Source organism: Acipenser ruthenus, chromosome 25 (assembly GCF_902713425.1).
Source record: "Acipenser ruthenus chromosome 25, fAciRut3.2 maternal haplotype, whole genome shotgun sequence".
Lineage (NCBI taxonomy): Eukaryota > Metazoa > Chordata > Actinopteri > Acipenseriformes > Acipenseridae > Acipenser > Acipenser ruthenus.
Window position 1 is genome coordinate 22,594,333 of NC_081213.1, and position 21,145 is coordinate 22,615,477.

Below are 21,145 nucleotides of genomic sequence, written 5' to 3' on the forward strand. Positions count from 1 at the left end.
TCAAGTGTTTGTGTGACCAGAGAATACATAAACAAAAGGATACAGTAATAGATTGTGTGTTAGAAAGACGAGAAGGTGTATACGCCAAAGTGACCCAGTATCCGTGGATCTGGGAGTCTGAACAAAGTCATAAATGAAAAGAGTAACAGCTGCCAGAAGGCTTGGGTAAAATAGGAAAACATATGAAGTCATAATAAGTATGTAAAGAAACCACACAGAATTCAGGAAGCTCTGTTCTGACCGAAAAATGTAAATTGCATACAAATCCCTGAGAAGGATGCAAATGAGACAACAATTTGTGACCCTGAACACACTTCACAGATACAACTTCAATAACTAAAAACTGTCCAAGTTCTAGCACAATGGCTCTCAAGTCAGAAATCGCGATTAAATTGGTCATTATGAGCTTAAGTATAATAAATGACATTTACAGTATGTTAATTAACTTCTAACTAGTCTACATGCAAAGCTTCTTGAAATTCAGATCAGATTCCTAATACTACACTTCCCCAACTCAACCAGTGCTTTACTGACTGTAGTTAAACCAAACCTATACAGACAATACTATCTATGTAACAGTAATCATTCAGAGGCAGGCTAAACATGTTAATCTCACGGTTAAACAACGCAGTAACTGTGTCTTTCTTTATCAAGCCAAATTACAACAAATCATTGTAGTAATCTCTAATACACAGTTGGAAAACAGGAATATTAACTCTGCTTTGAAGGAGTTGTTTGCAATAAAATTACCGTCTAACATTCTTGTAAGATTTTCCTTTGAACTGCAATCATTACTTCTGCATGTCTGACTCAATCAAAACCTATTAAAAGCTTTACTTACCTGAATCCACCTTTGTCAGCCCAGCTTTATTCAGTATAAACAGCTCATTTACTTCATTGAACTATTCATTAGCTTAATTAGACACTAATTGTTTTCAGCTTTTAAAACAGTTGGGGATTTCAAGTTAACTATACAATTTTATAAGTAACTTGAAAAGCGGCAACTTCTTAGGAGCCGAGAACAATTAAAAAAGGTCTAATTAAGCACATTATTAGTTCAATTAAGTAATTGAGAACTCTGTTGGAATGAAAACCAGACGACACAGGGGTCCCCCAAGACCAGGATTAGGAAACCCTGTGTTAGGACACAGCGAAAAAAGATGAGACTGCTTGATGCACTCTCTGGAGCTGAATTTGAGACTGCAAAACATTAACATTTTATGCTTGGCCCTTACCCAGTGGTAACAGGGATTATGTAAATTGAAATGTTTAAAATAGAGTACTGGTAGTGCGACAGTTTTGAAGAAATATGGGGGAACATTCGTCCTCATCAGATTTTAAAAGTATTGTATGCATCATTTAACAGAAAAGGATAGCACCACATGCGTGACATACATCTGTACCTGACACCAATGACATTGAGTATTCTGCAGGTTACACTGTTGAAACCTACTGTATACATCTTTCTACCATGTTAAATAGCTGACAAACATAATGCCCCCAATATAAGAATACTTTGTGACATTTAAGAATGTTATACATTTCAAAAATCCATGCACAAACTGCTTACATTCTATTTGCTGCCCAATCAACACAGCGGAGGTCAATCTTTGACAATATCTGATCAAAATCTTATTAAAAGATGCATTGTCCATTTTCAGATATAGAAGTTGCAAAAAAAATAAAAGTAGAGAAAATAAATTTCAACTCCAGACAGGTTTCTGGATGAATGGTTTTCAATTAGGAGTATGGGTACGGTAAGGTATTTTTCATATGCTCGCCAGGAATATGACGGTTATATCATACATTTTTTAAAGCAGACATATTTCTTCTAGCAGATCAGAACATTAAAAGTAAATAAAGCCCATGACTATCACAGATTAATACAATTCTAACTGAAATAGATTAACAATCTAACAATGAAACATGGACTGCTTGGAAGCCTTGGATTCTGTTATTAGATCCATGTATTTCTCTTACACACACACACACCTGACGGATCACTGCAATCTCAACCTAAATTGCTTCAGATTTTCTTAAGAATTTTAGTTGTGTATTAGATCGGACTTGCATTATGCCCTATTTGACATTGCTATGATTACCATACATTTTCGTTTACATGTACCTTTTTTTAACTTTTAGCAGCAGTGCAGTGCACTATACACAGGATGCACTTTATCGAAGAGGTGTATACTTGAGTTCTCCATACAACGATAACAAGAGCACAGCTTATATTTAATTGATAATATAGTGCACACAGTATAAACCATGATTTAACTTACAATGTATTATTCTTTGCTAGAATGAAACATGAAACTCTGGTTTTTACTTGTATGAACACTTCATCAAAAGGGGGAAAACACATTTATTTCACACTATATTCATATTGTTGACCAGATTTCCAACAGACAACTTTTCAAAATAGAATGTTGATGAAATCTTTACCAGTGACCACTACCCTAACAAACGGATCTTTGATACCCATCAGGTCTGCACTGTAACAGCATGTGGAATTCATGCATCACCAAGGTACACCTGCAGATACTCATCATTAGGAGCCATACCTTCTATTTGGATCATCCCAATGCTATGAAGTACAGTTGGGCCTCAGGCTGGAACCTGCCAGGAAACAGGTTTTGTAGCAGTAAGCCCAGTCAATGCAATCTCTAATTTGAATTCTGTACTGTACTGCCTCCTATTAACATTATTGGTTTAGTTAAACAGACAAAAGTTAGAAGTTGACTATTGAGGCAACAGTTTAATAAAATAAAAATGGTTGTGAAATCTGACAAATTTGTACATAGTTTTATAATTTGCAAAGTCGCAACAAGAAAATACCCTCAACAATACCTAAAAAATACTAAAATTTAGAAATCTTAAATAAAACAGATCTAAAATCCTTTAAATCTTAAAATTTAAGATAAGTAATCCTTTTAAGTATTACCACTAACAAATTCCTTTGGGCACCTGGGTTACATGATTTTGCCATAAAAGGCACTTTCTATTGTGACCAATCTGATGAATCCCCATAGTAAAACCTTAAGCCCCTTTCACACTGGCATACTCTACCCGGGTCGGAACCTACGCGATTTCAGACTGCTTTTGATAAAAGCAGGGTTGACCTGGGTGACAGACGCAAGTACACAATGCGTGTATCAGTGCCCCGGAAGCAGTTTGTTACAGACACTTCCATCCAAGCTTCTCTGGATTGAACCGTCGGCCCAAATTTTGATTAGAGCAAATTATTCTTTATCCCTGCTGCGATCTGGCTCATGGTGTGTTTCAGGCAACAAAAATATGGCTAAACAGAATAAACAAAAACATTCCTTGCAGAAGTGAAACCTTCACGCAGGTTTGGCTGTTTGTTATTTCATCGGCCGTCATGCATTTTGTCTATCTCAACCCGGGTCACAGCTGTCAACCCACATCTTGAAATGGGTCGCTGGGACACGGGTTAATTCAGGAACGACCCAGGTACGTGGTTCCACACTATGCGGGATTGTGACCAGGGTAGCCAGGACCCAGGTAGGAGTACCAGAGTGAAAGGGGCTAGAGGCATTTTTACTGTTTATTAAAAGTGTTAACATGCCTGCATGTGGCATGCTCTTTCGATCATGTATTGCTGTAGTTTTTTTTTTTTTTTTTAAACTAAAACCACTTGTTTTATTGTTGTTTATTTTTCTTTAATTACCTTTTTTTTTCTAATAATCTTTTGCACCTTAGGTATTTGTGTGTACCAGACACAATCTGTATTTGTTTTGCCCAAATTCATATTTTTACAGACATATCTCTAGGATGCAGTACAAAATCAACGGTAACTTGCTGTGCCATTAAGGCCTCTGAAAGGTGGTTTATCATATTGGTCTTATTGTTAGAAGATACATCTACAGTCAACGGTTGCCCAAAACATTTGGTTTAAGGCAGTGTTGTATTGCTTCCAATACTTAAGCGTGTCCCTCTTATTTTAGGTTTGGCTCAATATTGTTTCATGTTTCTCGATATCTACCTCCTCAATGGAAGGTTTTCCATTTTCCTCATCATCTTTGTCCTTAATATTGCCTTCTTCAGCTTTCGGCAAGTCTTCTGCATTCTTCATCTCCACCTCTTTGTATTGCCTTTGCTTCTCCTCCTTTTCCAACATCCTGTAGTTATAAAAGTTCATAATAAAAAGAAAAAGGCCAGCAAACAGCATAACAGCTCCACACACATAGTACATGTACTTGTAGTCATCAAAAGCATCCACAAGGGCACCTGGAAAAAAAAAGTAGAACCTCAGTTGTAGGACAATTGTGTATCTGCATTTTCATTACACTATTACATACATTCAATGTGTACCTGCATTTTCATTACACTGTATTACATACAGCAAGTACAAGGCTTTAGTGTAGGCATATCTTCTACTTTGCCAACTGTAAAAGAAACAAGCACCAGTGCCTATAAACCCAAGGGGATTACTTGTAGTTACCGTCACACTGATATGTAGATCAATGGATGACAAAATCAGGCAGATGTTTCTCAGGGAAGGAAGCCCTCTCACCAATCATGAGAAGAAATTGGTCCTCCTTACTGTTCAAAGCATTACATAGTTAACCTACAGCTTGTAGTTATGTTAGAAACCAGTACATCTGATTTTACAAACAGCCTTTCTACAAATTGGCTGAATAATGAGAATACATATTTAATCTTTCTGGTGTGGAACTAGAATAATAATTTTGCCTGGTTTCCAGGACACAGTTACACATCACTGAAAAAGTTACAAGCCAAAAAAAATCTGACTGCAGCTTACGTGTCTTTCAAATCCAGTATCCCTTAATTTTTTTTTTTTTTTTTTTTTTTTTTTTAAGTTGGTTCTCAACAAGAGAGCAACCCAATCTATCTGTTTGGACTTTTGCTGAAAAAACATAGAGTCACCTTGTTAAACATCACAGCTTGGCATTTATGTACGTATTATAAAAGTAGTATCATATTATACTGTGACAATGAAGATTCCAGCCATACATTTCTTCCAAATAACAATCCTTTATAGTTATTCTCTTGCTCTATGTAAAAAAGTGTAGGTTGCGGGCTAGGTAAACTAATTAAACGTGAAGCTTAACGAGCTTAACGAGGTGTATTTACCAATAAAGAAGGTATGGGAGTTAATGATTAACACGTTTCAAAAGACCCCGGCTCAAGGGCCAAGGTTTGATTAATCCTATTTGTCGTTTGTGTTAACTAGAGAATATAATTGCCATTAAAAATAGTCCTTGATTGGGCCAGTAATTATGCCCATCTGGTAGCACCGTGCCTTTTAATGTTCCGACAGCTTTATAATCATCCAGGTAAGAATCTTTAATGAGTGAAGTCTCTGAATGAAATTCATTAAAAAACACCCAGCAAAGGCCAATTACAGCAATTCTCTCTTCCCCACTAATTAGGGTGACCTAAAGGTTTACCAGTCAGACCACTTTGAAGCTTATAATGAGTAGGCTTGTAAAGGTAAATGCAATGCTTCTGCCCCTCTGAGAATAAGGTACAATAATCAAACATGTAGGGAACCATTTATTTACTCCATAAAAAATTGGGAACTTTGCAGCAGGTCAGAGAAAATGCCAGACAGCCAATTCATTTTTGCCTCATTAAAAAAAAAAAGGGGGGAAGATAATACAACTTTTCATATTTGATTTCTTACGGTGCGAAAATCTTTCAGAGGAAAAACATATGAAATACCCATTCTCAGCAGCTGTCAGTTCACCAAGGTCTTCTAAATCTTAGTCTGGACACCATCCAAAATGACCAGGAGTACAGTATTACTGTGGTTTTCATTGTATTTGCTGAGACCATCCAAATACATTTGTGAACTTCATAAAAGGATTAGCTTTTATCTTCGTAAAACTGTCCATAATTTGACAACAAGTTTGGCAAAGATGGCTACAATTTATAGGCCAAGCTCTAATTGAACATTTTACTAAGTTGGAATCCAAGGTGGAGGGGTGCATCAGCATACTATCTGAAAAAGGTCAATCACTACATTGTGTACATCTCCAAGCCTCTATTGAACATAAGCAGTTCCATCAAAACTCACAAAGTGTATTTCAAGACAGTAACCATCTACATTCACAGTACATAGAATAGCCTTTGGAACAAATGCCCACTGAATACAGAACCTTAAACGGTCATAGCCGACCAATCAGATGCCCTGTTTTCTGACCTAGCTACAGTAATCTTATACCAAAGGATGTGTGTGTTAATAAAGCACTGATATTACCACCTGCCTGAATTCTGAACATTTCCTAATTTTTACTAAATCAATCAAAAGCCTGTTTTCACAGCCATAAACACACAGAATGAATATACAGCATATCATTGTTTTTACAAAACTATTGAATCTCCATATGTTCCAACCGTGTTTCATATAAACTTCCTTTAAAATAAGATGTTTGCACACACTGATTGATATAGTACAACACACAATTCTAGCAAACTACAACAGTTACAGACATTTTCCTTGAAAACAGGATCCCAGATGTGGCAGTATCTCTATTAGCAAGCACTGTGCAGCTGAACTCATGCAGAAAGCAAAGTAGTTTTGAGACCTTGGCACCATTTAGGAGTTGTTAGCACTTATAATGTTCCATAATTTGTAAAGCAGAAGAATTCTCCAGCGATTGTTCAACAGAACAAGGATCTCCCTGCTCATGGCAGAACAGTAAATAAGCGTGACCAATTACAGGTTCTCTCCTGGCGCGTTCTGTGGGTAAACTCATTCACCGATGATAATCCAATTTTAGCGGAAAACTCTGTAATCTACAACTCTGAAGGTGTTTTAACTCTGCTAAAACCACTAACTCTATTGAAATTATAGGCTAGCCCCCCCCCCAGGTTCATAGCAACTAAATTATCTTTTCAATGCACCACTACAATTGAACAAATACTGAACAGTACAGTTTAGCTGTTTGTGAGTCTCAACAATACAGTGGACCATATCTCTCATGCAAAGGCAGTCTATTACAATGCTATTGTAAATATAGAAGAAGCTTTTATCTTATGAAGACGTAAGCTGAAATGTTAGATACTCACCTCCAAGTGGGGGTCCTAGAAGAACAGGGCAGCACTCAATGATGGTCACAAGTCCAACAGCACTGGAGAAGCGTTGTGCTCCCACAAGGTCCATAAGAGTCTCAAATAGCAAGGCACAGACCATGCCAAACGCCAAACCAAAGAATACTGCGTATACAACCAGTCCTGAATACCCTGTTGCCAAAGGGCAAAGAAGGTGACAGACGCCATTAAATGCAACTGAAAAACTGAAAAAATACTGAATCCTTGGCCTTATCCATTTGGTGTTAGCAATCAAGCCAGTGCCAGGTCTGGCAATCATGTCAACAATGGCGAGAATGGAGAGCAGGAATGCAGCTGAGTATTCATCGATTCCAAGGTGCTTGGCATAAGGTGCCAAGAAAACAATGGGTGCGAAGAAACCAAAGAACATGATGATGTTTCCTACAAGGTAGATGAGGAAGCCCCTGTGTTTGAAAAGTGAAAGATCTATAAACTTATTGATCTTCTGACAGCAGTCCTGCTTTTCTTGCTGGTCCTTCCCAGCCACCAAGCTTACAACTTGGGAATTAACTTTTTCAGCTGTGCCTCCTTTGGTGATGTCGTCTTTGCTGGGCACGTTAAGCTCTTTATCCGTCTGTTTCTGGATTTGTTTAGGTGGTGCTCCAATAGGCCTAAAGAGAGCACCAGCCACGCAACAGTTTAACAACATGGCACCCAGAATGAAGAAGCTGCCTCTCCAGCCAAAAGTGTCAAACAGGAATTGATTTAGGGGGGCCAGGGCACAAAGGAACACTGGGCTTCCTGCCATGGCGAGGCCATTAGCTATTGGTCTTCTTTTCAAAAAGTATTTCCCAATAATTGTCAGAGATGGCTGGAGATTGAAGGCAAGGCCAAATCCTTTAAAATAAGAAAACAAAAACAGTGTTTAAATCTACTTGGCAGTATGCTGTAGACATGTCTTTGTATGACTTTTTATGACTTTGTAACAAACTCAGTACACAGAAAGGTTCAATCAAATGCATTTCTTCAACAGTTAACTTACATATAGACATTACAAATAGCAGAGTTCTGAATCCTTTCAGAGGAATTTAATTATAAACCCAGAAATTAGATTAAAAGGAGTTTATCATTTTAACCAATGCAGTAATCATGTAGGACTCCTAATTATCTGACCATTTATTTTCTCTGGCACAAATCCAATCCAATATAATCTTATTTGTTTGTTTAGTCTTTTAGCTTTCACATAAATAACTTAGCTAGATCGGTGGACAGTGAAAATGAAGTCATTTTAAACCTTTAGAAACATATTCTAATGATATGTTGCATAACACTAAAGTATATCAGTCTCAAAAGTGTGTGTGTGTGTGTGTTTATATATATATATATATATATATAAATATATATAATCCACAATTTAAATGTATAGGGTAATAAGTAATAGTATTGTACAGATTACGAGCCTTATATGTGATAGTAAGGACTGTAAATCTAATTATTGTAAGCTACTGAATTGGAGCAAAATTTCTGTCAGTGCAAGGCTGTGTGTGTGTATATAAGTTCTTGATTTACCACGAGTACAGAGTAAGAGCAGCATAAAGAAATAGATTAAATAATAAAACAGGATATCGTTTGCAGGATGCACTTTGTTATTTATAAAACCTTCATAAATTGCCAGATGAAAGGTGCAGATATTTGTGACGCAACATGATTTTGTCTAGTACTTTTCTCCTGTCCTTGGTTGAAACCCATTAAACCAACATAGTATAAAACTATGAACTTTAGTTAACTTTCAAATAAAGGCTCTTTAACAAGATCTACTGGGCAAAATGTCAGCTACCATTCTGCGCCAATTAATTCCTCACACATTCTCCTTACTGGGTAATTAGTCTTGCAAGTTGCTCTGGACTCCCTACAAAGAGTGGAACCTTGTCATGCCACACCTTAAGCTGCAACCTGATTAAAACCCTGTAGGTCAATTACACATGCTCCTCGCTCATGGCAACAAAAGGAGCATTACTTTTAAAATACAACTGGCAGGATAGCCATTGCAGTTCAAGACAGAATGAAAAACGTAACCTGCTCCAAAGCAGCAGCAAACAATGGAGGACATCAGCCTTGAACTGTTCAAAAGCTGCATAACCCAGCTCCGACATGGTTAATTGAGGTAATTGTGTACTAGTACATTGACCCCTGCAATCAGAGATCAGGAGAAGCACTGAGCTGGGGGACAAGGCAAGTAACTCCCATAAGGGGGTGGCTAACAGAAGTTCCAATTATTTTTTGCTATTTTGAAATTAAACTCCCTACAGAGTCCAGCACCAGTTTGTAATGCAAAAAAACAGATTCTACAGCTTGTTACCTTTCCCCATGAGGACTCGCTTTGGACTAAAGTGCGTCTCCCTGATGGAAAAGAGGACTTGGGCCTACGTGTAAAGTACAGTGGAAAAAAATAAAATAAAAAAGGTGACAAAATAGAAGTCAAGGTTGCATGGCATCTACCCAGTTTAGTTAACCCTTCTCTCAAACCAAAATCAGAACTATTAGAGCTGTTCAATTGGATTTCTGGATTTTGGTGCTGCTTGTTTCCCCAGATAAGCAGCAAGAAGATACTTTCCTCTTGTTTTTCAACATTTCAAGTCAAAGTGTCAATTGAGGCGCAGTCATTTCCAACAAGTCCCACCATAAATTCCTGGAACATTTGACATAGGCTGTGCTTTAGGCAGGGGGGCCTCCAAAAACTATGAAATCAAAGCATTTCTAATTAAAATGCATTCGGTGCCAAATGCTACAGCTTTCAATATTGATTTATTAAAAGTTTCCAGTGGGCAGCTTAGAAATTAATTCCTTTTCAGATTACAGGTCTACTAAGCAAAATAGATTTGCTGACTTGGCACATCTGCATCACAAAACCTCCTTTTTAAATAGCGCTCATGCTTCAGATTTTTGGGTTTATTGTCATTTTAAACCAGCACAAACCGAAATGTAAAACTTCAATACATTTGGGGAAAGTATATATTGTATAAAACATCTATTATTGACAAGGAATACGTACCTCCAATGAGTCCAGTGCAGATATACAAGTGAATGACATTTGTGCCAAAAGAGGCAGATACCATTGCAACTGCACACATGATTCCTCCAGCGATGACCACCGGCCTGCTGCCATAGCGGTTTACAAGTATACTGCTAACAGGGCCTAAATAATAAAAATAAAAAATAAAATGAGAAAAACGGACATTGCACAAAAAAAGCTACACAACATGAATATAAAACAGCTGTTTTAGGCCACTAAAAGGGTGAATATTCAATATGAGTTTTTATATAAATATATATTTATATATATTTTTTTAAACAGACTGAATACTTAACTAATCTACCCCTGAGGAAAGCAAATGAGCAATTAGGATTCATGTTATGTAACAGCAATTAATTACACATGTGCAAGGACAGTAAGCATTCCAAATACATGCATTCATTATTGTAAATTTAAGTTGAGTGGGTCAGGGATTACTCTCTTGAATTAATCATGTTTTATTAATGAGCCAACTCTTTTCTAATTGCTCAAGCAGAGCTGGGTACTATAAACAAATCAGGGCTTGACAGAGTGGTCATCTGTGGAACACAACATTTCATATCGTCCAAATCATTTAGAACACTCAAACAATTCCAGACGCACTGCATTCTAAAACAGCTCCATTTTAAAAGGTGCAACTGAGAAACAGCTTTACAAAGCTCTCCCAAACAGAACAGCAGCTGAAATGTCAGCATTAAGTCAGAGTCCACATATCAGGAAACTTCAGTTTCCTAATATGTGGATAGCAAGCTGCATGTTAATAATTGACTTTGAGAAGTTCACAGCGGGCGTATTTGAAGAGCAATACAAATGCAACAACCTAAAAGCGTTCATTTTGTTTGAATGACATGGTTGTAAATTTGCCAAGTTTCTCCCAAGTGTTATGCACTTAAACGTCATTACTTATATCTGAACAGCCTACCATCTAAGCAATCAACTCTATGGCACCCACGTCTACAACGATATACATTATTAAAATTAAATTCAATCAAATCCAAGTAATAATCATAACTGAGCATCATTTTGGTAAACAGCCAAGTTTTTTTTTTTTTCTGAAAGGAATACCACACTGTAAAAGACAAACTGTATATACTGTAACCACAAGACCTTTTAATATTTCAACATTTTCATCAAGCAAGATGCAACAGTCATAAACACTAAAAAACCCTTAGGACTGTCAAGACTGCTTTCAGCTAGTTAACACGAAATGCACAGAAGCTAGACTGGAGAAGATTATCCTAGATTACACTGCTTTCTGTTCTGTATTGTGAAAATTGACTATTTTAATACAATTAGGTTATATTGTAAAAGTTAATTTTTTTGTTGTATTGTTTATACTAAAATCAGTTGTTCGTTGAGCTACAGGGAGGTACACTAACATCAATTCCTAGCTCAAGATCATTTAAATAATATACTTAATTGAAAGTAGTTCTAAAGCTAAGGACTGCGTGCAGGGCTAGTGTGAGCTTCGAGACATTAAACCATTATATTACATTGAAGCGATTATTTTCAAAATGGAGTGACTACTCCAAATTAGAAAAATGTTGACCTAGAGAGAGGTCACTGAACTGCTGAAAACAACGCTGCTGCTCCTGATGATCTGCAAGATAAATATCCAGAACTGACCAGAGGAGCTGAGCCCTTAATGCTTAGAAAGAGACAGCCTTCAAATGAATTGCACTCTAGCTGTATGCAATAACAAGGGTCATTGGAACAACATAATGTTGCAATATTGGAGGTTAAAAGCAATTCTGTAATGAAGTACATGAAGCTTACATAAAATATAACTTGCTGACATCAACATGGAGTCACGATAATCGATTCCAGGAACAACATGCAGGGTAAGAAACTCCCGCTCGCCCGAGGTGAATTAAATCTGACAAGGACTAGTTGTTGTCTGTGTCTCAGTAGTCCTCTGGGCGAGTACAAAACAAATGTACACATATACTCTCACATTCAGTCGTGCGTTAAAAAATGCAGGGAAGTCAATTTTCTAAACAGGGTGTAGCAGTGGTGAATAAGCGTTCACAAATAATGCTTGTCACTTGGAACTGAAACCTCCCTTCATCTCCACTGCAATGCCAACCCCACTTAATGACGTTTTAAGTTTGTGTTCTCCCTCTGTGCGGGATGCAAAGTTTATCATGTGAAGTCACTGAAAAACGTTGCATCTTTTGAAGTGTAAAGTAATTTTACAAAAATGTGGAGATTTATACCAGGTTACGACCCTGACTGAAGATGTCATTAGCAAAAGGGGCCGGTTGTACCAACGAGGTCAAACAATAGGCCACGTTTTACTAAACATTTTAAAACTAATAAACAAACAATTACTATAATGAACATGATCATATTATGTTGCTTAAAACATAATAACACAATATATATCCATAATATAGTTGAGTTCTTATCTATAAACAGTAACACGTTTTAAACTTGGGACTTGCTATCTGTAGCTTGGTGTTGTTTACATTATCATCAGCATATTTTTAATTTAGTCGTTGCCAAATAGTTATTATTTTTTCCCCAATTTGAAATGCCCAATTATTTTTTAGGCTCAGCTCACCGCTACCACCCCTGCGCTGACTCGGGAGGGGCGAAGATGAACACACGCTGTCCTCCGAAGCGTGTGCCGTCAGCCGCCCGCTTCTTTACACGCTGCAAACTCACCGTGCAGCCGCCTCAGAGCTACAGCGTCGGAGGACAACGCAGCTCTGGGCAGCTTACAGGCAAGCCCGCAGGCGCCCGGCCAGACTAAGGGGTCGCTGGTGCGCGGTGAGCCGAGGACACCCTGGCCGACCTAACCCTTCCTCCCACCGGGCGACGCTCGTCCAATTGAGTGCCGCCCCCTGGAAGCTCCCGTCCATGGTCGGCTGTGGAATAGCCTGGACTCGAACTCGCGACGTCCAGGCTATAGAGCGCATCCTGCACTCTAGCGAGTGCTTTTACTGGAGGCGCCACTCGGGAGCCCATCATCAGCATATTTTTAGTGATTGTAAGCAGAAATTACTTTTTTAAAAACACAATTCTTATACCAATACAGTAATGGTGAGCGATAATCAGTTTGTTTGAAAACCAGGCTTTAATTACTGATAATAGGTTCACAGGCGGTGATTCCGTGAACGCTCCGGGGCTCAAGCACCAATGGAGGAAAATAAGGTCCAGCATAGTGCAAATAAATCACCTGTTCTGTCAATATATAGCGTGGATGCTTCACAAGCAGAACTGTTATTGCAGTGTTTAAAAATATAAAATCCATTTACACAAAGTCTCCCAGCTTTCGTGAAAAGATCTGCACTTCCCTCATTTTCCTTTGGTATTTGTTATGCTCTCATTAGTATCTAAATCTACTAGATACAGCGTCCGTCTGTTCTGGCAGATTCTTACTGTACTTGCTGAAGCAGTTCTCCGACTCCTAATATAAAATTATAATTATATATATAATTTTACTAGTAAACTAGTAAAGAGGCCTTCACCTCTTCTTAGCAAACCTTCAAAGTTACTGGTACAGATAAGGTAAGGACTTTTTCTGGTCATAGCAATGGTTCTATATATATATATATATATGTATATATACAGTATTATATATATATATATATATATATATATATATATATATATATATATATATATATATATATATATATATATATATTGTTAGTTTCTAACCCAGAATATGCCATCATTGAATTTAAGGCAACCCTCTTTGTTGGACACATTACAGACCAGCGCACATAGAAATGTTATGTAGCTTTATGCCACTTATACCCAGTCAACACATACCAAAATAAGACTCACAAATAGAATCTCTTGAACCGGATGTCAAAATGCTATTATCTATAGAGTTATACTTTTAATTTTATATTATGAATTCTCTGTAACCCATTATCTGCAGTTATGCAATATTCTAAAAGTATGCTTTCTGTTAGACTCTTTATATATATATATATATATCAAATGAATTGAGACACGAGTATACTAAGACAGCTAAGAATTGCGGGAAACCTTCTGCAACTAACTTCCAGGTAAAAGTCAAAGGATACCAAGTCAGTCCTCTGGCGTTATGCTTTGATAACATTTTGCACAAGTACAACCATGACCCATCAGGTTTCTAGCTTTAATATGAACTGTATTTAATGTAATGACATGATATATTTCTGCCCCGGCTTATCTCCTGAATAGTCTCTTGATCAACATTGGCAGTCATGCAAGAACATACTAGTATTGTAAAGGCAAAGATTATGACCTAGAAGAATATGGTTGCCATGCAAAGGGACTAAACTATTCTGAAATCAGACAGAGCCATGGCAAAAGAGGATTAATGCTGCCAAGGATTAGCATTTAAAGCTGGAATCACATTTTATATGAGGTTGTTGAAATTCAGATTAAAATAAAATCTATTTAAAACTCCATAGCAAGGCTTACTTTTACAACTGTTTGTCTGGTGTTATCAAGCAACAGTTTGACTCTGCTTGCTAAGCCTTGTTTAGTAGCTTCACAATAGAAAAATGGATTATGACCATGAATTTTAATAAGGGTTGTTCACTGCCTACTGTGCTCCAAGAACCAGGCAAAACCCGCGATCATGAACTGAATTAAAAATCGCTCCTCATCCATTTCAAACCCGGATTTACTCTTTAACGTCAAAACAGCAAAATCGCTTGTCATTGCAGCATGTATATTTTCATACCTTTATATTTAAAATGATAGGGTGTGGTGTTGCAGCTCAACCTATATAAATAAAATGATTAATAAATAAAGCAGGTTTTAATGTATGGGGTATACACACTGACCTCTACAGCACATGATATACTGTAAAAAATGCACCCAAATTATACAGCATTAATATTTGAACCTCAATACTTTGAGAGTTTGCAATTATAACTACCTTTCTTTAAAAGACCAGAAGAACATACATATATCTACAGCAAGGTTATTACAATGAATGAATACTGTGTTTTAACAGTCCTATTTAATATTGAACAGTACTAAGGAATTAAAATAAAGCACTTATTCAATTTAAGATTGTAGTTTAAAACTTTTTTTTGGACTAACACATGTATCAACCTCAACATATATGCGATTAACATTTTTAGCAAATTAAGCTTTATGTAAAAAAAAAAAAAAAAAAAGTCTCATATGAGGTGCATGTGGTCAACAGGGATTTCATGTTCTGTAATCACAAAGCTTTGCTACTTTGAGAAAGTGGATAACCTCACACAGATTTGATCTCTGCACTACCCACTAAAAACATACCCCTTATAAGTGTGTATCTTTGCTACTATATTTACATTATCTTAAAACAGCTTTTATACTTATTTCAAATTCAGTTTCCCTGTCATGGCCATATAACAGAGATATTTACTGAATTCTGTATGAACCATTTATTCACTTAACTATAGTAACCTTAAAACAAACATATATATTGTTTTAAATGATCAACTTTTACTTTGCCTTTTCAGGATTTTATGTAACGCAGCTCTTTGAGAATAGGAAAATAAAATAGTATGAATCACAAGTTATTTCTTTCCTTAACATTACGGTACTAATGCTTATGTTTCAAATCAGTTGCAGATGTATTATTCCCATCCTTTTAAATGTCAGGTGACTTTGCTAAATGGAGCCAAGGACAAAATGATAAAGCTTTGTGACTCAAAGCAAGTACACAGAAATATTTCACAGAGATTTTTGCTGCTAACTGAAATGGTACTGCAGTGAGACTCACAAAACTCTGACCTTGGAGCAGTTTGACGGATTTCTCCAAATTCTTAATCTTCTTATCCAATGATATTTCAAGCTAGTTAAATAGCCAATTTACTTACTGATCTGAACAATGAAACAGTAAAATAAATATGTTACATAAATATATGCTAGATGAAAGTATGAATGATACTTAAATATTCATATGATACATAAATCCTTTAGCTTTCCTGCATTGAATAACCATATAAGACAGTGTCACATACACAGTATGTTAATGCAGTGTGGGTATGAAGTAGATGCACATGAAATCACTTGAAAAGCACAATACAGAAGGTAAAACACAAAAATAAATAAATACAAAGCTACAAATATTTAAGTACACAAAGTGTACGATTTCATTGTCGATAGTACAAGAAAATGAAAGCAACTTAATAAATGCACCTCATTCTGCCACTTCTAAATGAATTCTGCTGAAACCTACAACTCAGATCTTATGACACAAGTGACTACAAATAAATAAGAAACTACAGGGCTGAAATGGAATGGTTGTCCTGTTCTTTAAACCCGAATCACATGACTTTATTATTCGATTTTCTCAAATGCAAAAAGTTGAATACAATCTTTGTAGGCGAGTCAGATACTGAAAGTAGAATTTAAAATAGCAAAGTTTGAAAGTTCAAGTTAAAGTAATTGGCCACATACAAAAAAAGCCTGAAGGAAATTGGTTTATAACACACCAACACTTTAATTACCCAGAGAATAAGCACGATGAACCAGTAATTAAAGGCTACTGGTCCTCGCTTAATGTCAGCAAAATGCAAGACAAAGATTGCTCCAATACAGTCACAGGATGTACAGCATTTTATAGCTTAGATTAAGCCAAATGCAATAAGATTCATATTTGCAGATAGTAATATGCACCCTTTTTTATTTTTTTATTGCCTGCAGCAGTATTCCTCATCATTTATTATGAACCTTCATTTCGCTGCTGGAGCATTTCGATTAGGGTTTCAAGCCCTGCCATCACTGTTACACAAAGCGAAGGAGTTACACGACAAATGCAGGTGTGAGAAAGGGCAGGCTAGACTCATGTGATAAAGGCCGTTGTCAGGTTTTGTGACAGCGATTGAATGATTCTTGGTGTATCCTTCCCGACCTGTGAGGGTGCAGAGTAAAGGGAACAGAGTACAGTGGACTAGATGGCCTGACAGTTCATTCCCAGGGTTAGGCGGAAGTCGGACATCTAGAAAGGGGATTGAGCTACGGTACACTAAATCATTGACCCGAAGTGATCTGTTTCTTTGTGAATGGTTAAAAACTGGTAACTAAGAGGAGAACTGTGCTGTGATAATTGTGAGTGTTTGTTTTGTCGTTATTAAATACTGTTTGTTGTTATTTAGACGGCTAACATGATCCGGGGCTGTCGCCAAAGGCCAGCACTAAACCCGGATCAACATCACTGCCCGTTGTTTCACCAAGGACTGTATATTTACAACGAGCGCTCGAGCACGCACTGTGGACTTGTGTTTGTGTTACGTGTGGGTGAATAAGAACGGGACTGTTATTTGGGAACCAACCGTGGATTTAAACAGAGCAATACACGCTGCTGTATTGCCGGTTAACATTGTTTATTACTTACTGCTGATATGCCATCAGGCAATTGGATTACAAACAATTTTAAACACCATTGCACCTGGATTATTGTTGTCTGTCTGACTTTTGATCTGCACCTGCACACTGTTAAGCACTTTGCCACAGTTCACAAAGGCAAAAGGTAGCCTAATATTTTAACATTTACAATCACAATAAAAAACGGACTATCTGGCATTACTTAGGTAGTTAGCTTTGTATGTTCATGCAATAATGCCCTGCAATCCAGGTTATATTTTTTATTATTTACCTTATACCAATCAGGAATGGGTTACCATCTCATGGTAGTTGACCAATGGAACATTCATACCAGATGGTCTTAAATCAGGGCTTCTGGTTACCTTAAGTTGCCTTTAACTATTCACATCAATGAAAGGTGGGAGTGTAATGTGCATCTAACATGCAAACGTAAAAAGAAATTACAAATTGCCTCCTTAAAAAATGTATGTAGTCTACATTGTATACATATTGGACAAAGCATATCTGATAACTTGAGGCTGCTCAAGTTATGTAAACATCAGATACAATTAGCACAATGAACATTACTCAATATTTTGAGCTTGGTTTTATGTGTACTTTCAACTACATTTTCTTATTTACACACCATGATAAATCCAGTTTGTATAGAACAGAGGAGCAGTATTTTCGATTCTGCACGGTCATTCAGAGTGCACAACCTGCAATATGTTGGATTACATTTGCGAGCCTTGTAAACATTGACTTCTATCATATTTTCATAGACCTGCTTAACCCATTTCCATGTCTTGCAACAGATTCTCTAGATCCAAAAAAAAAGTCATGCAACACAATATGGCAGCCTAGCTCACCTACATGATTAACACAGCAAAAAACATGAAATAAAACCAGGGGTTTATTTGTAAACAAAAAGGCACCAGATCTTATAATTATGGAAGAGGGATAGCATACAATCAGCAATTAAACATATTTACTTAACAGTCATTATGACATGCTTTTGGCAGCTATCCATTTTGTGCAGCCCATAGATAAACATTTTTACTGGGTTGCAGACACATTAAACCACCCTTAAGTCAGGCATGGAAACACACAAACCTGCAAGAGAAAACTTCACAAAATCTAACTTTTCAACATGCATTTAACACAGGTGTGGAGTGTAACACAGGTCTGGTTGTTGTAGACCTCTTGTACTGTGACAATAAATGTGCTATTTTTAAACTTCTAAACCGGTTATGTTTGTATGTTCTTGTAGTCATGTGTTTTCTTGGGTTAATATTTCTACAATTCTTTGTGGACTACCTAGGGAACACTTAGTAGTTTGAAAACTACTGTTATATTAGATCAGTGGTTCACAAACTTTGAATTCAAAACTGCAAAGATGATGCAAAATTGCAAATCACTAACTATTAATAAAATTGTATCACAGTGAGATTACAGTCTAATACATATTGCCTGCAAGTAAATTAAAATGGGTGGTTTTAACAAGAAAGTTGTTCCTATTTTCTACAGCAACCAATTTGAGAACCAATTAATAACACACAATGTTACCAATGATAGTACTTAATCCATGAGTCTGGCAACATTGTTCAAAGTTTATAATTTAAAAGCGATATGAAAACCAGTTTATTGTGGTCTCAGACTGTTCTTTTTCTCCTTTAAACTTACCTCCACCATACATAGCTGCCAACATTATAGAAGATAGCCAGGCTATTTCACTGTAGGAGATGGAAAAGTACTCCTGGATTTCTTTGAAGTAGATAGTTAAAGCTTTAGGGAAAGCATAGGAAAATCCTATGGAAATGAAAGCGCCGAATACAACTGCCCATCCCCATCCACCATCAGGAGGGGTATATCCCAGGTTTGAAGCTGGTGGAGGTGGCATGGTAGCTGTGTTCAAATTCCTGGAGAGTCAGGAGAACAAATTAGAATGTATCATACTATACATCTACCATTCTTTAACACACTATGTTTGACATCACATTTATACAATACAATGTAATAGAAAAATAAAAGTAGTAATACACTAGCATTGAAAGGAAACGCTTGATGATATTGTATTCATATGAATCACATGTATTTATTCAAGGCACACTTGGCTGGCAGACAGTGAGTCCTGCAAGACTGTTACATCATGATACCTGACAATTTAATATCTACACTGTGAATTGTTTCCAAAATACTGAAGAGATTAAATTAAATGTGTTTCAGCATGTGAGCTATACGGACGTAACTATTCAAGGTTTCATGTAATTAACAGAAGAAATTATTTTAAATTATTTTTTTTTAAAAAGTAAATCTTTGATTATGCCTCAATGATGAAAGAAAGTTCCAAATTCAATTTTGATCTAATTCAGTTTAAAAGTTAAACCTAAAGGGCTTTTAGATTCATGTGATTTTAACATGTGACAGTCAGGTTGTGGCCTTATAATTTACATTAGTCCAATTAAAGCATTTCAGCAAACAATGTAATATTGTTAAGTAGTAAAAATACTTGTGGTAATAATGTCGAATATAAAAAAGCAATTCTGCTAATGGGCCACGTAAACAATTACATACAAAATAAAAGTACTGACTTTATATATGTGTAATTTATTTATTTATTTTATTTATAGATATAGATTTTTTTTATGTTCTTCAGAATAACCTTTAAAAATAAAAACAAAGCTTTCCTCTCAGGAAAATAGACAGAGAAGGAGATGCGATACCTTTATTGGACTAACTAAATAATAATTAAATTACAATCTATTTTCTACTTTCACCTGAAGAGACCTTTGAGGTCTTGAAAGCTTGAGATTAATTATTGTTTAGTTAGTCCAGTAAAAGGTATCCCATCCTTCTTTTTGTCTATGATCTCTCGATTGAGAGATCAACCTCTCTGGAAAAGAAATATTAATATGGTGATTCAGCGGAAAAAGAAAAGCCACAAAACAAATGAACAGTCGTATCAGATTAAAGTACAAATTTAAACTGTTGCTCAGGTCGGAATGCCAGTCAGTCACGCTGGAACGTTTTGGTTTAACCTGTTTAAAACACGTTTGGTAATCATAACATCAAATGACATATCTATACATACACACATCAAGCAAAAAAATACCCCCCCCCCCCTTCTAAATTTACCCCAGTTGCCAGTACAATACCGTTGCATATATATTGAAATAATTAAGACAAATCATTTAAGACAAACCAAACCAGCAATACAAACGCTTTCTTTTGTTATTAGTTCGCATGGGATTTTTTCCCCTCCATCATTTTGTTTTTAACAGCCCAAGTACAAGACATGAACCCGTTTTACAAAGACACTTGACGTGGAGCCTGACATTCCAATACACACATGTGGAAACTTATTTACTAAAAATGCAGACTGGTTGATAACCATAACGAAATTCTATGACTGGATGCATAACAGATTCTTACCCCTTTACGCTGCGAAAGTTGCCCGTGATATTTTGTTTTAAAGCAGCATTCGTCTGAAAATACAAACAGACACGCAGAAGTTTAGTAACTTTTGATCACGTGGTCTCAGTTGCCCCTTCCCTTCTAACCCTCCTCTTTTTTTTTATTTGCGACAATGTAGATATAAACTAGATATCGCTGTCTTAACCAAAAGCAATTTCTTATAATCTTTATTAACAGTAGTTGTGTTGAGAATGTCGGTGTTTTTTTGTTTTGTTTGTTTTGTTATTGCAGAATAACAGTAGGAATACC

General features: G+C 36.5%; 1 protein-coding gene across 2 annotated transcripts; it reads right to left on the bottom strand.

The window, feature by feature from the left end:
* Window positions 1–2,216: 2,216 nt before the first annotated feature.
* On the bottom strand, window positions 2,217–20,973 carry LOC117413782 (monocarboxylate transporter 2-like). 2 transcript variants are annotated; one of them, XM_058999649.1, is made up of 5 exons: window positions 20,855–20,973; window positions 19,106–19,341; window positions 10,094–10,237; window positions 7,060–7,938; window positions 2,217–4,251 (listed from the first exon to the last, which is right to left on the bottom strand). In XM_058999649.1, exons 2-5 carry the CDS (start codon window positions 19,320–19,322, stop codon window positions 3,965–3,967), a joined length of 1,527 nt encoding a protein of 508 aa, XP_058855632.1. In that variant the 5' UTR covers window positions 19,323–19,341; window positions 20,855–20,973; the 3' UTR covers window positions 2,217–3,964. The 2 variants fall into 2 exon arrangements, with proteins under 2 accessions (XP_058855632.1, XP_058855633.1); XM_058999650.1 differs by lacking the exon at window positions 20,855–20,973 and adding an exon at window positions 9,401–9,464 and having other exon boundaries at window positions 19,106–19,243.
* Window positions 20,974–21,145: the final 172 nt, after the last annotated feature.

Bases quoted from the DNA above. Each gene is read 5' to 3' on its own strand.
- LOC117413782 (XM_058999649.1), bottom strand. From the start codon at position 19,322: ATGCCACCTCCACCAGCTTCAAACCTGGGATATACCCCTCCTGATGGT. The intron at 7,939-10,093 runs GTACGTATTCCT...CTTATTTTAAAG, and splicing joins CTGCACTGGACTCATTGGAG to GATTTGGCCTTGCCTTCAAT. The intron at 4,252-7,059 runs GTGAGTATCTAA...TTTTTTTTCCAG, and splicing joins TCTAGGACCCCCACTTGGAG to GTGCCCTTGTGGATGCTTTT.